The sequence below is a fragment of the Coloeus monedula genome (genome assembly GCF_965178545.1).
Source record: "Coloeus monedula genome assembly, chromosome: 5".
NCBI lineage: Eukaryota > Metazoa > Chordata > Aves > Passeriformes > Corvidae > Coloeus > Coloeus monedula.
In genome coordinates, this window is record NC_138785.1 from 35,448,351 (window position 1) to 35,462,447 (window position 14,097).

Sequence of the window (14,097 nt, forward strand, 5' to 3'; positions counted from 1 at the left end):
GCTCAAGTTTAAAGGACTTTTCCCAAAAGCTTGTCAGTCTGATGTTGAAAATTAGTCTCAACTGTATTAAATCACATTACCCTTTGGGGAAAAAAAAAAAAAAAAAACAAGAACCAAAAGCACATTAAATGGAAATTCCTTCTCATCTTCAAGCAGAACAGCCAGAACACATGCTGAGTCACATCCACAGGAGTTTGGTTTACCAAGGGATAAATAACTCAAAGTTTGAAGAGCAATTATATGCCATTTACTAACTTTAGCATCAGCAGTCCCACAAAGGTATTAAACCTCTGTATGTATATGCGAGCTGTTTAGCCTAACTGAACAAGTGTGGGTTGCAGAGATGGCTAGGTAGCTTGGTATTACCTAACTGGAGTTTAATGTGTGTTGGCTCACCTTTAGCCTAGATCTCAATTTTTTAAAGCCGTTTCTGAAATACTGTGTTCTTCAGTGAGCCCAGGGTATCTCTGTAAACCTCTAATGGTTTTCAGGTTGTGGATGTATGCATTTTGAGCTTTTTAAAAGCTTTTTAGAGCCTTATTGAAACTTTGAATCTAAGAGCTATCTGCTTATACAGCAATTAGCAAAGCTATGCTTTTGTTCCTGTAATACCCTGAAGGTCTGGATCTATCACTTAGATACACATGATGCTGCTTTTGTGGAGTATAATTAAGGCTTTAATGCTCTAGTGAATGATGAGCTACTGTGCAATGGAGGCAAAACCAGGCTTGGGATCACTTCTCCTAGTAAGACTCAGTGATAAGTCATTTGAACAGTGATGTGGCAGGTCAACTCTCCAAGAAAGGAAGAAAAGTATGAAGACACTAATAGTGCTGCTGCTGTGTTGTTTGTTTGCCTGGTTTTCAGTATCTCTGAAGTCACTGTGTGCATTTTGTCAATGTAGCACAGGTATCCTTGAAGCACCAGTAGAGGAGCAGATACAAAAAGAGACCAGATAATGCACCTTCATAATTTTGTAATTGATAAATATGGAAATACTGGGAGCTGTAACTGCTGTCATCTGTTCTTAACGTTAGGAGTTTTAGTATAAGCAAAACTATTTTTGGAGGCACAGTGATGTTTTCATGCTTATGAATTTGTAAGTCAAGAAACTTGATTTGTTTGTTTTCTGGAAGGTATTTGAAGCAGTGATAGCCTGGGTAAACCATGACAAAGATGTAAGGCAGGAGTTAATGGCACGTCTGATGGAGCATGTTCGGCTGCCTTTGCTTTCCCGGGAGTATTTAGTTCAGGTAAGCAAAAAGGAGTACTAGTTATTCTGCATGTGAACATTTCTGTTCATTATTTTAATGCCAGATAGATAATTTTAAATTTAAACAACAGTGCCAATGTAGTATGTTAGTGATAGGAAACGTAAACAAACAGCCACTACCACATACTCATGTGCATATACACACAGTGAGGTGAGGGATTGCCACACAGAGGATGACTTACATAAGTTAATTTATCTATTTGGCTGACTGCATGTCATACCACCCTAGGAATCTGAACAATGTAATTCACTGAGATCAGGTTAGGTTTCATTTGTAATGCGATCTTTGATAAAGGATTTGTTCTCATAAGTGAATTTTCAACTTCAGAATTGTATCTGTTTTTTAAGCTGATTAGGAATTAATGACAAAGGAACCATTCTTTTACTTGGTTCAGATAAAATACATTTTTTCAAATTTTAGAAGCTCATTTGGATATTTTGGTGTCAGGTCAAATATTTAAGATTGGCAATATGAGTTCAGTATTAAGATTGGTTAGTAGGTATAATAGTACATTGGTAGGTGTTTATTTTAAAAATTCTGGTTTTGTGATACAAATCTCCACTTTGTGTGGGTTGTTTTGGGTATGATTTAGGCCTGTTTTGCCATTGTGTTCTGTTGTGGTTTTTACTGTTGTGGAGTGGCTTATTAGTTGTTTAAATTACTCTCCACTAGAAATGTTCTGTACTGTCTGTATTTTAAAAATCAAGAAACGTGCCCAGTTGTAAGAAAAGTGTTTTACCTTGCCTATCATGGTTTCTTCCACTTGCTAATTAACAATCAGCATCTTCTGATTTTTTTTTTTTTTAAGTAACTGCACATTTCCAACACAAATTCGTGTCCTACTGGTTAAATTATAGTCTAAAAAGTTAGATTACTCTGCATTTGAGTGATAGATCATAGGCTTTATTGCACTTTGGATTGTGATTTGTGTTTTACTTCCTTAACATGCTCAGACCTTTTTAAATTAATAAACCTTGTTCTATAAATAGAGAGTGGAAGAGGAAATACTGGTTAAGAACAGCAGTGCTTGTAAAGATTACCTCATTGAAGCTATGAAGTATCACTTGCTACCAACTGAGCAACGAGCATTGATGAAAAGCACGCGAACAAAATTGAGAACACCTGCTAGCCTTCCAAAAGTAAGACCCTTATTTTTCCGAAGTATTTACAATTTCAAACTTCATTTTAAAAGCTTTCATGAGAGTAGGACTGTCTCTTGGGGTATTCCTGTAAAAGATTTGTACAAGAATTATTTATCATAAAAATGTAACAAGTGATTACCTTTACACTCCATACTACTTATGATATAGATTTTTTAGCTTCCCACCTACACAGAGCATCACCACTACCTGCCCTCCCAGAAAACATTTTTTAATAAGTGCTTCAGCTTTTGAGAAATATACAATTATGGAGAAGTAAGCCTGTTGAAAAAAAAACAACAAACCCAACAAAAATACCCCAAACCAAAACACAGAATGACTGAAGCTTCTGCAATGAGACTTTTTATTCAATCTTTACTTCATTTTAGCAAAAAACAAACATTAGATACTTTCTTCTTTGCAATGAAGTAAAGAAGTTTTCTTATAGTACTGTTGTGACAACTGCAGTAATGGAATAGGAGATTCAATTCAGCAGGTTTAGCACATTTTTCTTGGAAGAACAAGATAAGACTATTATGGGATGGATGGTCACAGTTCCATTACACATCATAGACATTGAATTCTTACATCTAAGATCACAGTAGGATGTGAAGATACAGATCCCTCTTTTGTGGTAGCTTTACTGAGTGTGCCAGTTTGGCCAAAATTAGAGATAAATCCTCTGAGAGAAGGCACAACCACCCCTCCCCCATCAGGTTTGGGAAAAAATAAATTTTCCTCAAAGGAAAGTGAAAGAGATAAAAGCTATTTATTTAACAAACACACAGGAAAGGAAAATAATGCTAAATAATAAAATCTTTCCCTGTGGAGGAAAAAACTGGGAAAGTGTTAGAGTTCTCCCTTTTGGAGCTGGGGCTTGGCCCAGGGCCAGGCCCTCTGTGCTCAGTGGAAAGTCCTCCTGATGTGCTCTGATACTGAAGCAGTCCAGCAGAAAAGGGAGAAAATCCGAAATTTCAGGGAAGGAAAAAAAAAATTCAACTCTCAGTCTCTCTCTGGAGAAAAAGCAGCTGAACCACTGGCCAAAAACTGTTCGGGGAGCAGCAAGCCGGGTGCTTCCTCCCTCCCCTGCCGCAGCTGGGAAAACCAATTGCTATCTGTGTGTGACCTTGAACAAGCTGCAAAATGCTTTGAAAAAGTTTTGCTCAGTTTTTCCTTCCCCCTCTCAGGCTCAGTTTAGAGGCATAGAAAGGCACAAGAATTAATTCTGGGCATAGGGCAGCGATACGGGATACACATCATAAGGTCACCCCAAGACACTGAGATTCTAATTGCTACCTGCTTTTCTACCCATGGTATTTCCTCTGGACAAAATAACTAGGAATTAAATTTATTTTAAAAAATACCTAACAACTAATTTTGCCTGGTTCACAAGACTCCAGTTTCTAATTTAGGAGAGCCATCTTTTAAATTTCTTGTACAGAAGCTTGCTTTATTTTTTAACACTTCTTTGAACTTTCAGGTGCTCTCATATGTGCAAATAACTAACAATTATTATTATCTCCCTGTTAGTTGATGATGGTAGTTGGGGGACAGGCACCAAAGGCAATTCGCAGTGTTGAATGCTATGATTTTAAAGAAGAACGCTGGCATCAGGTAGCTGAATTGCCTTCCAGAAGATGTAGGGCAGGTAAGGATGCCTAATTTTTTTGTTGTGGTTGGTAATACTTCAGAATTTAGGCATCTGTATAAAGCATTGTATGTTCTTTGGAACAGTACTTGAGATATTTATCTGAGAAGGGCTAAACCTTGCCTTCACTGGTCATATGAATTACTTGCTAATGTGGAATGATACAACTTTGATAAGTTGTGCTTAATTTCTGCTTCAGTTTGTAGTCTGTAGGATAAACTGCTTTATTACCTCCCACAGAAACAAGGGATAAATAAATTTAAATATTAATGCATTGTAATTTTGCTATTAAAATACCCTAGTATTATTAAATGAAATAATGTGAAGAAGTGATCATCCACTATTAAAAACATGAAAATGTTGATCTTAAAGCAGCTGAGCGATTTAAGCAAGAAGAAATTCAGCAAGCATGGTATTTAGAAATGTGCACTGTTGGAAACAAAAAGTGTCAGAAATACTAGGGCTTAATCTGAATGAAGTGTGGTTCTAGGAGACTGTCAAAAGCACGACAAGTGTAGCGAGTACTGTAATTTGTGTCAAGTGTCTGCATACTTAGGACAGTACAGAATACAGTGAATTGGCAGAGAGACTGAAGCACTCGTCTTTCCTCCCCATTTCCCTGCTCTAGGAATGGTTTACATGGGAGGCATGGTTTATGCTGTTGGTGGTTTCAATGGCTCTTTGAGAGTTCGTACTGTCGATTCCTATGATCCAGTGAAAGACCAGTGGACAAGTGTTGCTAACATGCAGGACAGGAGGAGCACCCTGGGAGCAGCTGTATTAAATGGCCTTCTTTACGCTGTGGGAGGGTTTGATGGGAGTACAGGTATGTTTGCATTAGGCACTTCTGAATGGTTTTTAACATAACTGTACCAAATTTTAATGTCTCTTTTTGCTGGTACTTGTGGCGAAACCGAGCATGAGGGTATCCTGGCATCTTGTGATGTGGAATGTGCTTAAGTGGTCACATCCCCCTTCCTGAAAAACGCACTGTTTGCTCCTAAGAGTTCAGGCTTAATGACTAGTGAACTTCTGCCAAGTTCTGTTCCAGTATTCCTTCTATAGTCAGAGTCCATAACTTGGGGAAGATCCGAGAGAAAAATGATCTACTCTGTTTTGTCCTGTTTGCATACAAAATTTATTTCTGCATTTTCAGGTGTAAATATGATTATAAACAGCTTTTTCTGACCTGTGAGAAGGCTTTAGACATACACTGTTCATTCTCTACTTAGATGCATTAAACAATTTGTGCAGAAGGGATCCTTTTGCTGAGTAACTATTATAGAAGCATATATAGGAGAAAGTGTGTGACTTAATTGAAAAGAAAGGAAAAAATCCAGGGAAGAATTTTTCACAGTTCCACAAAAGTTTTCAGTAATTTTCCCATTTTCAGACACAAAGAATGGCTTGACTGTAATTACTTATCTCTGGGACATCAGTTGTGCTTTTTGTTCAGTAATTAACAGTCCTTAAAATGAAATAATTTGAATTTTCAGATATAAAGAGTTCACTGAAAGCTAGGCAGTACGTTGCACCCAGATTTATAGGGAAAATGTTATATTGTCATCATAGGTTTGTCATCAGTCGAAGTTTACAACTTGAAGACTAACGAGTGGTTTCATGTAGCTCCAATGAACACAAGAAGAAGTAGTGTTGGCGTAGGTGTTGTTGGAGGTAAGTTGACAAATGATATTAAAAAGAATGGTGGGAAATGCAATCATTTACCCTACTAGTTTTTCTTACTTTTGAAAACATACTTCAGATTTATGTTTTTGCTCAACCTTGTAATTCAAATGGTATGAAAAATATGTAATCATTCTACTTGAGTTTCACCAGTTTTTAGCATAGTAGTTTTAAATTTTTTTTCAGAGCTTCAGCTGTGCCTGAGGCCAGCTGAGGAAAAGCTCGCTAAGCTCTACGTTACATATGTCAGCAAAGTCAGAGAGCTGACGTGATGACCTTATCGTTTGGTCTTTAGTGATGTAGCACTGCTGTATTGTCAGCTCTGTTATCTGTGGCTGACTTTGCTGCCTGCACGCTGGGGACAATCCCAAGGGCAGTGCCAGGAAAACTGCTGACTTTCCAGTCAGCTTGGTGGTGAATAGCCTGGATGTCACTTGCACAATGAAGGCCTGGCCTGGCTCCTGGGTCTTAAAACAGTTTTAGGTGTGTATGTGTTTTAACTGCATAGGAACCACTGCTGTTTGTAATCTGAAAATACAGACTGTACCAGTGATTTTCATCTAAATTTATGATATTTCTAGGAAGCCTATTTGTGAGCTTCCAGTACTGAACATACTTGAATTAGCTTGCTTTTGAACAATGCTTAATTAAAAACCTTACCTCTGTATTTCAGCTAGGCAATTTAAAATATTTTGACGCCCATTGTTGTTGGTTACTGGGTGCCTTTACATCCTAAAAATGACAAGAGCTTGTGGCATGCTAACTTAAAACAGTTTTATAGAAACTCAGTAAGTGATTGACTGGTGCTGATTAGTAGCTAATCAGAGAGCGATGCCTTCCTCTTTGCCTGTGTGCCAGTCCCTGTGGGTGCATGAGCAGCTGGCAGGCTCCTTTGGTTCCCCCCCAGGTAAGCTGTATGCTGTTGGTGGCTACGACGGAGCGTCACGGCAGTGCCTTAGTTCAGTAGAATGCTATGATGCCAATTCCAATGAGTGGAGCTATGTCGCAGAAATGAGCACTAGGCGGAGTGGGGCAGGTGAGTGCACAAGGAGCAGCTGTCCTTGTAAAGATGAAAATGCATGGGTTTAAAATGTATCTAAAAAGATAAAAGGTAAGCTAAAGTCTGAATCTAATGGGATGTGCTAGTCCTAAATGGCTGATACACAGTAGGTTATAAAAACAAAACGGTTCTACAGAATAAGATTCGGTCTGTTCATAGTAAATATCTCTCTTTGTTTTTTCATACTTTTGTATTTCTCCTCTTCCCACAACTTCTGATGGTTTTTAACATAGACTAACACTCATGGATTGTAATAATCACGATCACCTCAATTCTGAAGTATCAAAATCTATACAGCAAGGATGAAAAAATGTCTTTTCTACAAAGATCTCTTTGCCAGTGAGGGCTGATTATTCTAACAGCATTTTCAGGTTGACTTTACTTGTGAACTCTGACTAGGTTTCCACCTCTTTGGAGGACTTGTTCTGCATTCTGATTCACTGCAGGAAATTTTGTCCTTGTTCATTCTTGAGTTTGTATTACTGGTTTCATCCTATTAGTTCTACTTATGTACCCTTTATTTCACCTTCAGTAATTCTTCTCATCACCTGGTGTTTACATCCTCTGTACATGTACAGTCTACTACATGTTACTTCCTTTTCATTTAGGCAAGGTATATCCATTTATTTTTGTATAATCTTAAAAATCCCTTCTTTTTATTTTTGTGGATTTCTTTTTTCCTTCTTGCAATTCTGAGTATGTATATTTCTCTTTAAAGACATCTTTAAAAGTGCCTGTGGTATTCCACTTTTGTTTAATGAAATGATGCTTCCACAGCTCCAAATTGACTTTAGCATTTTCATTATCTATTTATATTATGGACTTGAATCTCATTTACTGTTCACTGTCCTCTATTTGTCTTTTGGTATTTCAGGTTTTTTCAACTTGCAGAAGTTGTTTTATTTCTCTAGATGCGTTCCCATGGACTTTTTCAAGTCAAATTCCATGATATTATTTACTACATTTATTTTTTTAGTAGTTAAGTCACTTTTTTGCCAAGTACTTAATGGTGGTTTTTAGCAACACCCTTCAAATATTTACTGGTGATTGCATTAATGCTTCATAATGGGAAGAGATACTGCTACAAATCTGTATGGACTTCTAGTATGCTCAGTATATGATTAGTACTTATCCCAATTTTTCATCTTACCTTTCATTATTCTTTGTTAACTCTGAACAGTTTTTACCTGTATAATGATGTTTAAATTAGGTTAAAATAATTGCAAAAGAAATCTATCAAAGTACTAAATTCATTACTAAAATTAAGATAGTCTGTTACACTTCCATCATATCCTTACAAAATCAGCAAGCTGATAACTCTTATTACTAAAAGTCATGTTTCAATTGTGTTTCTAAACTAAAATTGATATTAATGAAGGAAACACAATACACTGTACCTCAAGAAAACAGAGTTGTCTTGTGAAACGTCTGGTAACTCAGTCTGTGCTTCTTGGAAGTAAATTCTGGATTAAAAACTGGACAGAGTTGCAGTAAGGGTACTGGAAAATATTCCTGTCTAATATTGGCAAGTTTTGAGAAAAATATTTATATAAAATGGGCAAGTTACAAGGATCATTACAAAGACAAATAGTGTTGGTGGGTTGTAACAAAGTTTCATTTTGCAGTCTGCCTGCATACACATTTTGTTTCAGCGTTTGGGGTTTATTTTTTGATGCTCTTTTTTTGCAAATGGTTGTTGTGCTTGTAGCCTATTTATACAGTAGATGTTTTCAGATTTTTTTTAAATGTTGAATTTCTTCTACAACTCTGAAATTTAGTTCCTTAAATATACTAACTATTGGGATCTTCCTGCCCCTCTCCTCTTTTCCCTTGTCCCTGTGTTTGCTTACTCAACTCTGTTCTGCATTTTACCTTGTCCACTGATAAAAAAAATGGAGAGGAAAACTAAATGTAGACAGTTATTCCAGATTCATATAATTGAGTAAAATCATCAGCATTGTTCTGTGCCACTCAGTGTATTTACATGAAAAATTATATTTTTGCATGGCAGAGGAGTGGGTGGTAATGTGAAAATTGTGACTGTTGATTGAGCTTGGCTGTAGAGGCCAAATAGCCAAACCCACCAGAACTGCTTGGACTGGCAATCAGTCCTGGTGGTGTTATGGGGGCCAACTAAAGAGAATTTTATTCCTGTATTAAACTTTTGGATGTCTGGTCATCTCAAGGAACTTAAGCTCATCTCTTCCTACTGCTTCAGCTTCACTCAAAAGCAACTTTTCAGAGGTTAACCCTCAGTTACTCTTCTTTAGTACCCACTGCTTCTCAGTTGATCAATACAGGGACAGATCTGTTTCCAGCAACATATTGGGAGGAGGAACTTCAGATCCAGATATAGGCCATTTGGGAGGGATGAGAGATATAAGACAGGGTCCTGAAAAATGGGCAGGGAAGAAAAATAACAAAGAAAGGAGAACTCAGAAGACGGCAACAAGAGGATACAGACGGAAGGAGCAAGAAATAAGGTAGGACCTGGAAACTGGGTGTGGGATTAAGGGAAAATGAAGCACCATGGAGGAATGGAGGACATTATTAAAAATAAGGAGCTATGAAAGAAAAAAGTGGCAATGTGGCAGAGGGAAAACTCTACACACAGAATAGGAAGGCCAGTAACTCTACTGAAAGCATGGGTGGGGGGATTTATGTCACATCACATCACATATTTAAACTGAAAATCATAGCCCTCCTTCTAGCTCTGTAATGTTTAATTCTACAAAAGATGAATGTTTTACTATCCTGTCTAATAAAGTGTGATCAGGGTGGGAGAAAGAAAAGTTGTCATACTGTGCTATGGCATGATAGCTAGAAATAATAGCAATAAAAGAGGAATTAAATTAACTGGTAAGGATATGGGAAAATGTTAATAGTGAATATCACTGATAAAGCACTAAATAGCATGATTTATAAGAGTGTCCTATCAAGAAGCTATTTTTCAGATTTACAGTACCAATTAGCTTCCATGTTTCCTTCCTCTCTTCCTTTAATTATTAAAATCAGTCTCTTTAATAAGAAAATTTAGTCATTTCAGCAGGAGTAATTTCTCTCCACATATAGGAATGACTCTTAAATACAAAATTAGTGTTATGTTTTCAAAGATATTTCAGCTGGTTATTAAAGTCTCGGGTTCTCTTTTTTTCTTTTTTTTTTTCTTTTTTTTTTCAACCTCCAATATTTTTTTTTCTTTGAGGGACTTACCTGATTTTTTGCATTCATATCTGTTGTTTCCCTTTAAAAAAGATTCTAAGTGGTTCCCTTTCCATGGAATCCTTTATGAGCTGTATTTGCAAATCTGTATCTCTGCTTTGAGTTTCATAGTCTTAAATGTGGCATTTATTAGATTTCCCAGTATACTTTCATAGAAGTGCTTTTTAAGTTGTCTTTATGGTCCATCACTCAGAAGTTTTAATGCAAAAAAACCCCCATGTTTCTCAAATTCATTGTTTGGGTTCTAATAATGCATTATAAAGGGAGAAATAAATAAAAAGGCCTTTCTTTCCACTTCCCCCATTTCCATCTTTCCAGTATGTGCAGTCCAAATAGCAAATAGATAGAAGTAGCTTTACTCACTCCTTCATTCCAAGCTCACAAATTGATAAGCTTTTGTTGTAAAGTAAAGGAGACCTTAGGATTAAAGGACACCCTTTAATATCCTTTTGGATATTTTGATAACTGAAGCTTGGTTCAAAGACACTTGGTGTTCTTCAAATCCCAGAGAAGGTACTCGCTCTCAACTGTTTACTTCTGTTCCATCTATCTGTTTACAAGGTATTCCAACACTTCAGTGGAAATATCCCTATTGTATAATGTCTATCCATTCAGCTTTTATCCTGTGTACTGCACAGTTTTTACTTTCTAAAAATTCACTTACACTTTATCATCTTGTCAGATTTCTGTTATGCTGGCTGAGCACATTGTCTCATTTACTGTCACTTCTAATTAGTCCTAAATTTCTACAAGCCTCATTTTCCTGCACGTCATTTTTCATCCAAAATTTTCTAAATCTTCTGTTGCAGAACAGCTCTGGTCTTTGTATGCTGCAGTATGGTAGATGGGCACTCAAGGCATTTTATCAGTGTCTTGCTGTAGTTACTGTCTCTTTGCTTTAATGCATCCTGACCCAAATGTTTTCTGAAATAGTTTCCAACATTGACTTAATGAAGGATTTATGTTAGCTGACATATTTGTTGTTTCTCTTTTGCATCATTCAAATAATTCTATGGTTAATTCTGAGTATTTTCATATGTTTGCAGGTGTTGGTGTGTTAAACAATTTATTGTATGCAGTAGGTGGTCATGATGGTCCTTTGGTAAGGAAAAGTGTTGAAGTGTTTGACCCCATTGCCAGTACCTGGAAGCAGGTTGCAGACATGAACATGTGCAGAAGGAATGCAGGTATGTGCAACAATGACTAGAACTGTGCCAATGTCATTTGTGAATGGCATGTACCTGGATTTTTTCTGCTTTCATAAAAAACATGCTTTTGGGCAGTGTCTAAGTCTAATTTTCATACTGGTTTCCTGCACTTTTTTAGGTGTTTGTGCTGTAAATGGTCTCTTGTATGTAGTTGGAGGAGATGACGGTTCCTGTAATTTATCAACAGTGGAATATTATAATCCAACAACTGATAAATGGACGGTTGTGTCATCTTGTATGAGTACAGGAAGGAGCTATGCAGGTAAGGCATATAGATATTTCTAATAGACTTTTTAAAATATAGCATTTGACAAAGCGTCCAAACAGAGTATTTTCATAGGTAAAACCTGAGATAATAAAATGGGTAGGAAGAATCTGATGGTACATTTCGAATGATGACTTCAAATAATTATTCACTACAAGGAAAAAAGAAAAGGGATTAAAGTGTACTCAAGAGTGATTTAGCACATAAGTGGTGAGTCAGAAAGATGATTCTGGTATGACCAGTTTCCTTAACAAGAAATTTGTGTCTCAGTCTAAGGTGTCCAATTCTGAAATTCTTTGGGATTTGATATTTAGAAAATGAGCTGTTTTCAGGAATCTTTTCCTTTAATAATTGCAGTTTTTCAAATGAGTTATTTAATGACTGTTTAGTGAATGTTAAGTATATATTTCACTGATGGCAAAATTAAACTTGATTAGTGGCAGGTTTTTTCAAGTCACAGAAGCTTTCAGAACTTTGCACTGATTCAGACAGCTTTGTGTCAAAGAGAAATTAGGGGAAAATAAGTACATTGATGCTGGTGCACAGTTAAATGCTGATTGCAGTGTATCATATTAAAATTTTATGTATTTTTTCCTTGATTAAAAAAAAATACTGCCTAAATATTTATGCCTTTTTTTCCTCTCCCTCTAGGTGTTACAGTTATTGACAAACCATTATGATCAGTAAAGGGATTTTCAACTTGATTATGCACTAGAAGCAGTCTTCAACAAGTGTATTTGAAGTGACTGAGTATCTAAGCACTTCTCTACTTGTAGCTGCACCTTGAGTCACAGTGGAAGATGTGACTGTCTACAATTACAGATGACAGATGATGAAGATTACTCTAGGTAGAAGCAATGTGTAGGATTATTCTGCAGTTGAGCAGAAGCTGATTGAACTCTTGAAGTCTGGTGGACCATTTTTTTTTATTGCAAGGTCTTCAGAAAAAACCCCAACACTTTCATAAGGACCGACTTCTGTCAGTCATGACTGAGAAACGGATTGTGAGTGAAGAATGGTGTGTATTCTGGTGAAAGTAAATTTTTGTCTTATTTTTTCCAGAGACTAATAAATATATTTAAGGAAATGAACTGTCAGTCTTCATAGTAGGTATTGAATCCCACCTCAGTAATTCAAGCTGGCATGGGGTAAATTTGTTTCCTTTTATAAAACTTTTGTTACATAACTATACTACGTGCATATGTTTGTGTGAGCATAAGTTGCTCTCTATTGAAACTCTTCAAAACCTGATTTTACTATTTATAATTTGGCACAGTACTTTGAATATGTCAGTACTATGTTGTAAAACAGAGATGTATTTTTTGATATGTAACAATGCTTAACACTAATTCCCGCTGAAGGAGATCAGAGATGGTATAACACTTCTTGAGCAGGTGTAATTTCAATATCTTTTTAATAAAAATGTTGTCTGTACTTACGGGGGTTTTTTTTCCTGTTCAATTTTGGTCACATTTAGATGTTACTTCTTTTTTACCTTTTTATCCAAAAGGTGATTTGGCATGACAATAACTGAAAATTTATAGTGAATGTATGCAATTGCGTTGAACTTGCATGGTACAAAGGCCTATTTATGCGTGTAACCTCAGCTTCTATTAGCCAATATCTGAATATACTGTATGTGGCCATGCTTACAAAGCAGCACATTTTTATTTGTTCTTGGATGGCCTCCTTTTAACATGACCAAAGTTACTGTCATATTTGAGACATTTTCTTCAAATAAAAGTTTGTACATTGTTTCCTAATGCCAACAGGTCGCTTAAAACTTGTTTTTCTCAATACGAGTCTCAAACCAAATAATCTTGACATCAGTGAAATAAACTGGGGGGAAAGGGGGGTGGAGGGAAGGGGGAGAAGTTGGTGTTCTAAACGTCTGAATGCCAACGAATTGAGAGTTTTTGCTGCAGGTGCGTTTCTGACAGCTGCGGGTGGCCATGAGTGCAGGAATGGCCACCGCTAAGTTCCCGTGAGAGCATCAGAGCGGTGACATTGGTGACACGGCTGGGAGTCACGTAGGTGCCCGAATTCCATGGGCGGTGTGACGCACGGTGGGGCGAGGCAGGGGCTTTCAATGGGAACCTTTTATCTGAACGGTACACTTTCACCCGCATGACACCAGCCCCGTGAATGCGGCTCTGGGCCGCTGCTGCCATAACAACACCGCCGCTTTTGCACTTCAATCTTTTCATTAACGCCGGAGCGGGCGCAGGCACCTGCACGGGTGACAACGTGTCCGCCTGCAGCCGTGCCGCTCCTGCAGGCGAGACGGGCCGCGGGTCCGGTCCCTGGCCGCGGGTACCGGGCCTGGCAGCGGCTCCGGGTCCGGCCCCTGGCCGCGGGTACCGGGCCTGGCAGCGGCTCCGGGTCCGGCCCCTGGCCGCGCTCCCGGCCGCTCCCGGCGCCGCTGCCGCACCCGGGCGGGCCCCGCCCCATGGCGTCGTGCGCGTCACCCGGCCGTGCTCCCGCCCCATTGGCCGCGCGCCGCGGTCTCACTATCCTCACTCCACCCCTCCAGCCAATGGCGGCGCGGGAGCCGCCGCCGCGGCCCCGCCCCCCGCCCGCCTGACCCGCTGCCGCTGC

General features: G+C 38.2%; 1 protein-coding gene across 4 annotated transcripts in view; it reads left to right on the plus strand.

Moving 5' to 3' along the window:
* KLHL2 (kelch like family member 2) overlaps positions 1–13,196 on the plus strand; it is a 57,000-nt gene extending 43,804 nt beyond the window's left edge. For 2 of the 4 annotated variants that reach the window (XM_082282454.1, XM_082282455.1), the window contains 9 exons: positions 1,137–1,253; positions 2,264–2,413; positions 3,944–4,061; positions 4,690–4,887; positions 5,634–5,735; positions 6,652–6,780; positions 11,073–11,213; positions 11,353–11,496; positions 12,151–13,196. In XM_082282454.1, coding sequence (XP_082138580.1) covers positions 1,137–1,253; positions 2,264–2,413; positions 3,944–4,061; positions 4,690–4,887; positions 5,634–5,735; positions 6,652–6,780; positions 11,073–11,213; positions 11,353–11,496; positions 12,151–12,179 — 1,128 coding nt within the window. In that variant the 3' untranslated portion in view covers positions 12,180–13,196. The remainder of the gene's footprint in view (positions 1–1,136; positions 1,254–2,263; positions 2,414–3,943; positions 4,062–4,689; positions 4,888–5,633; positions 5,736–6,651; positions 6,781–11,072; positions 11,214–11,352; positions 11,497–12,150) is intronic. The other 2 variants (XM_082282456.1, XM_082282457.1) reach the window with 2 other exon arrangements.
* Positions 13,197–14,097: the final 901 nt, after the last annotated feature.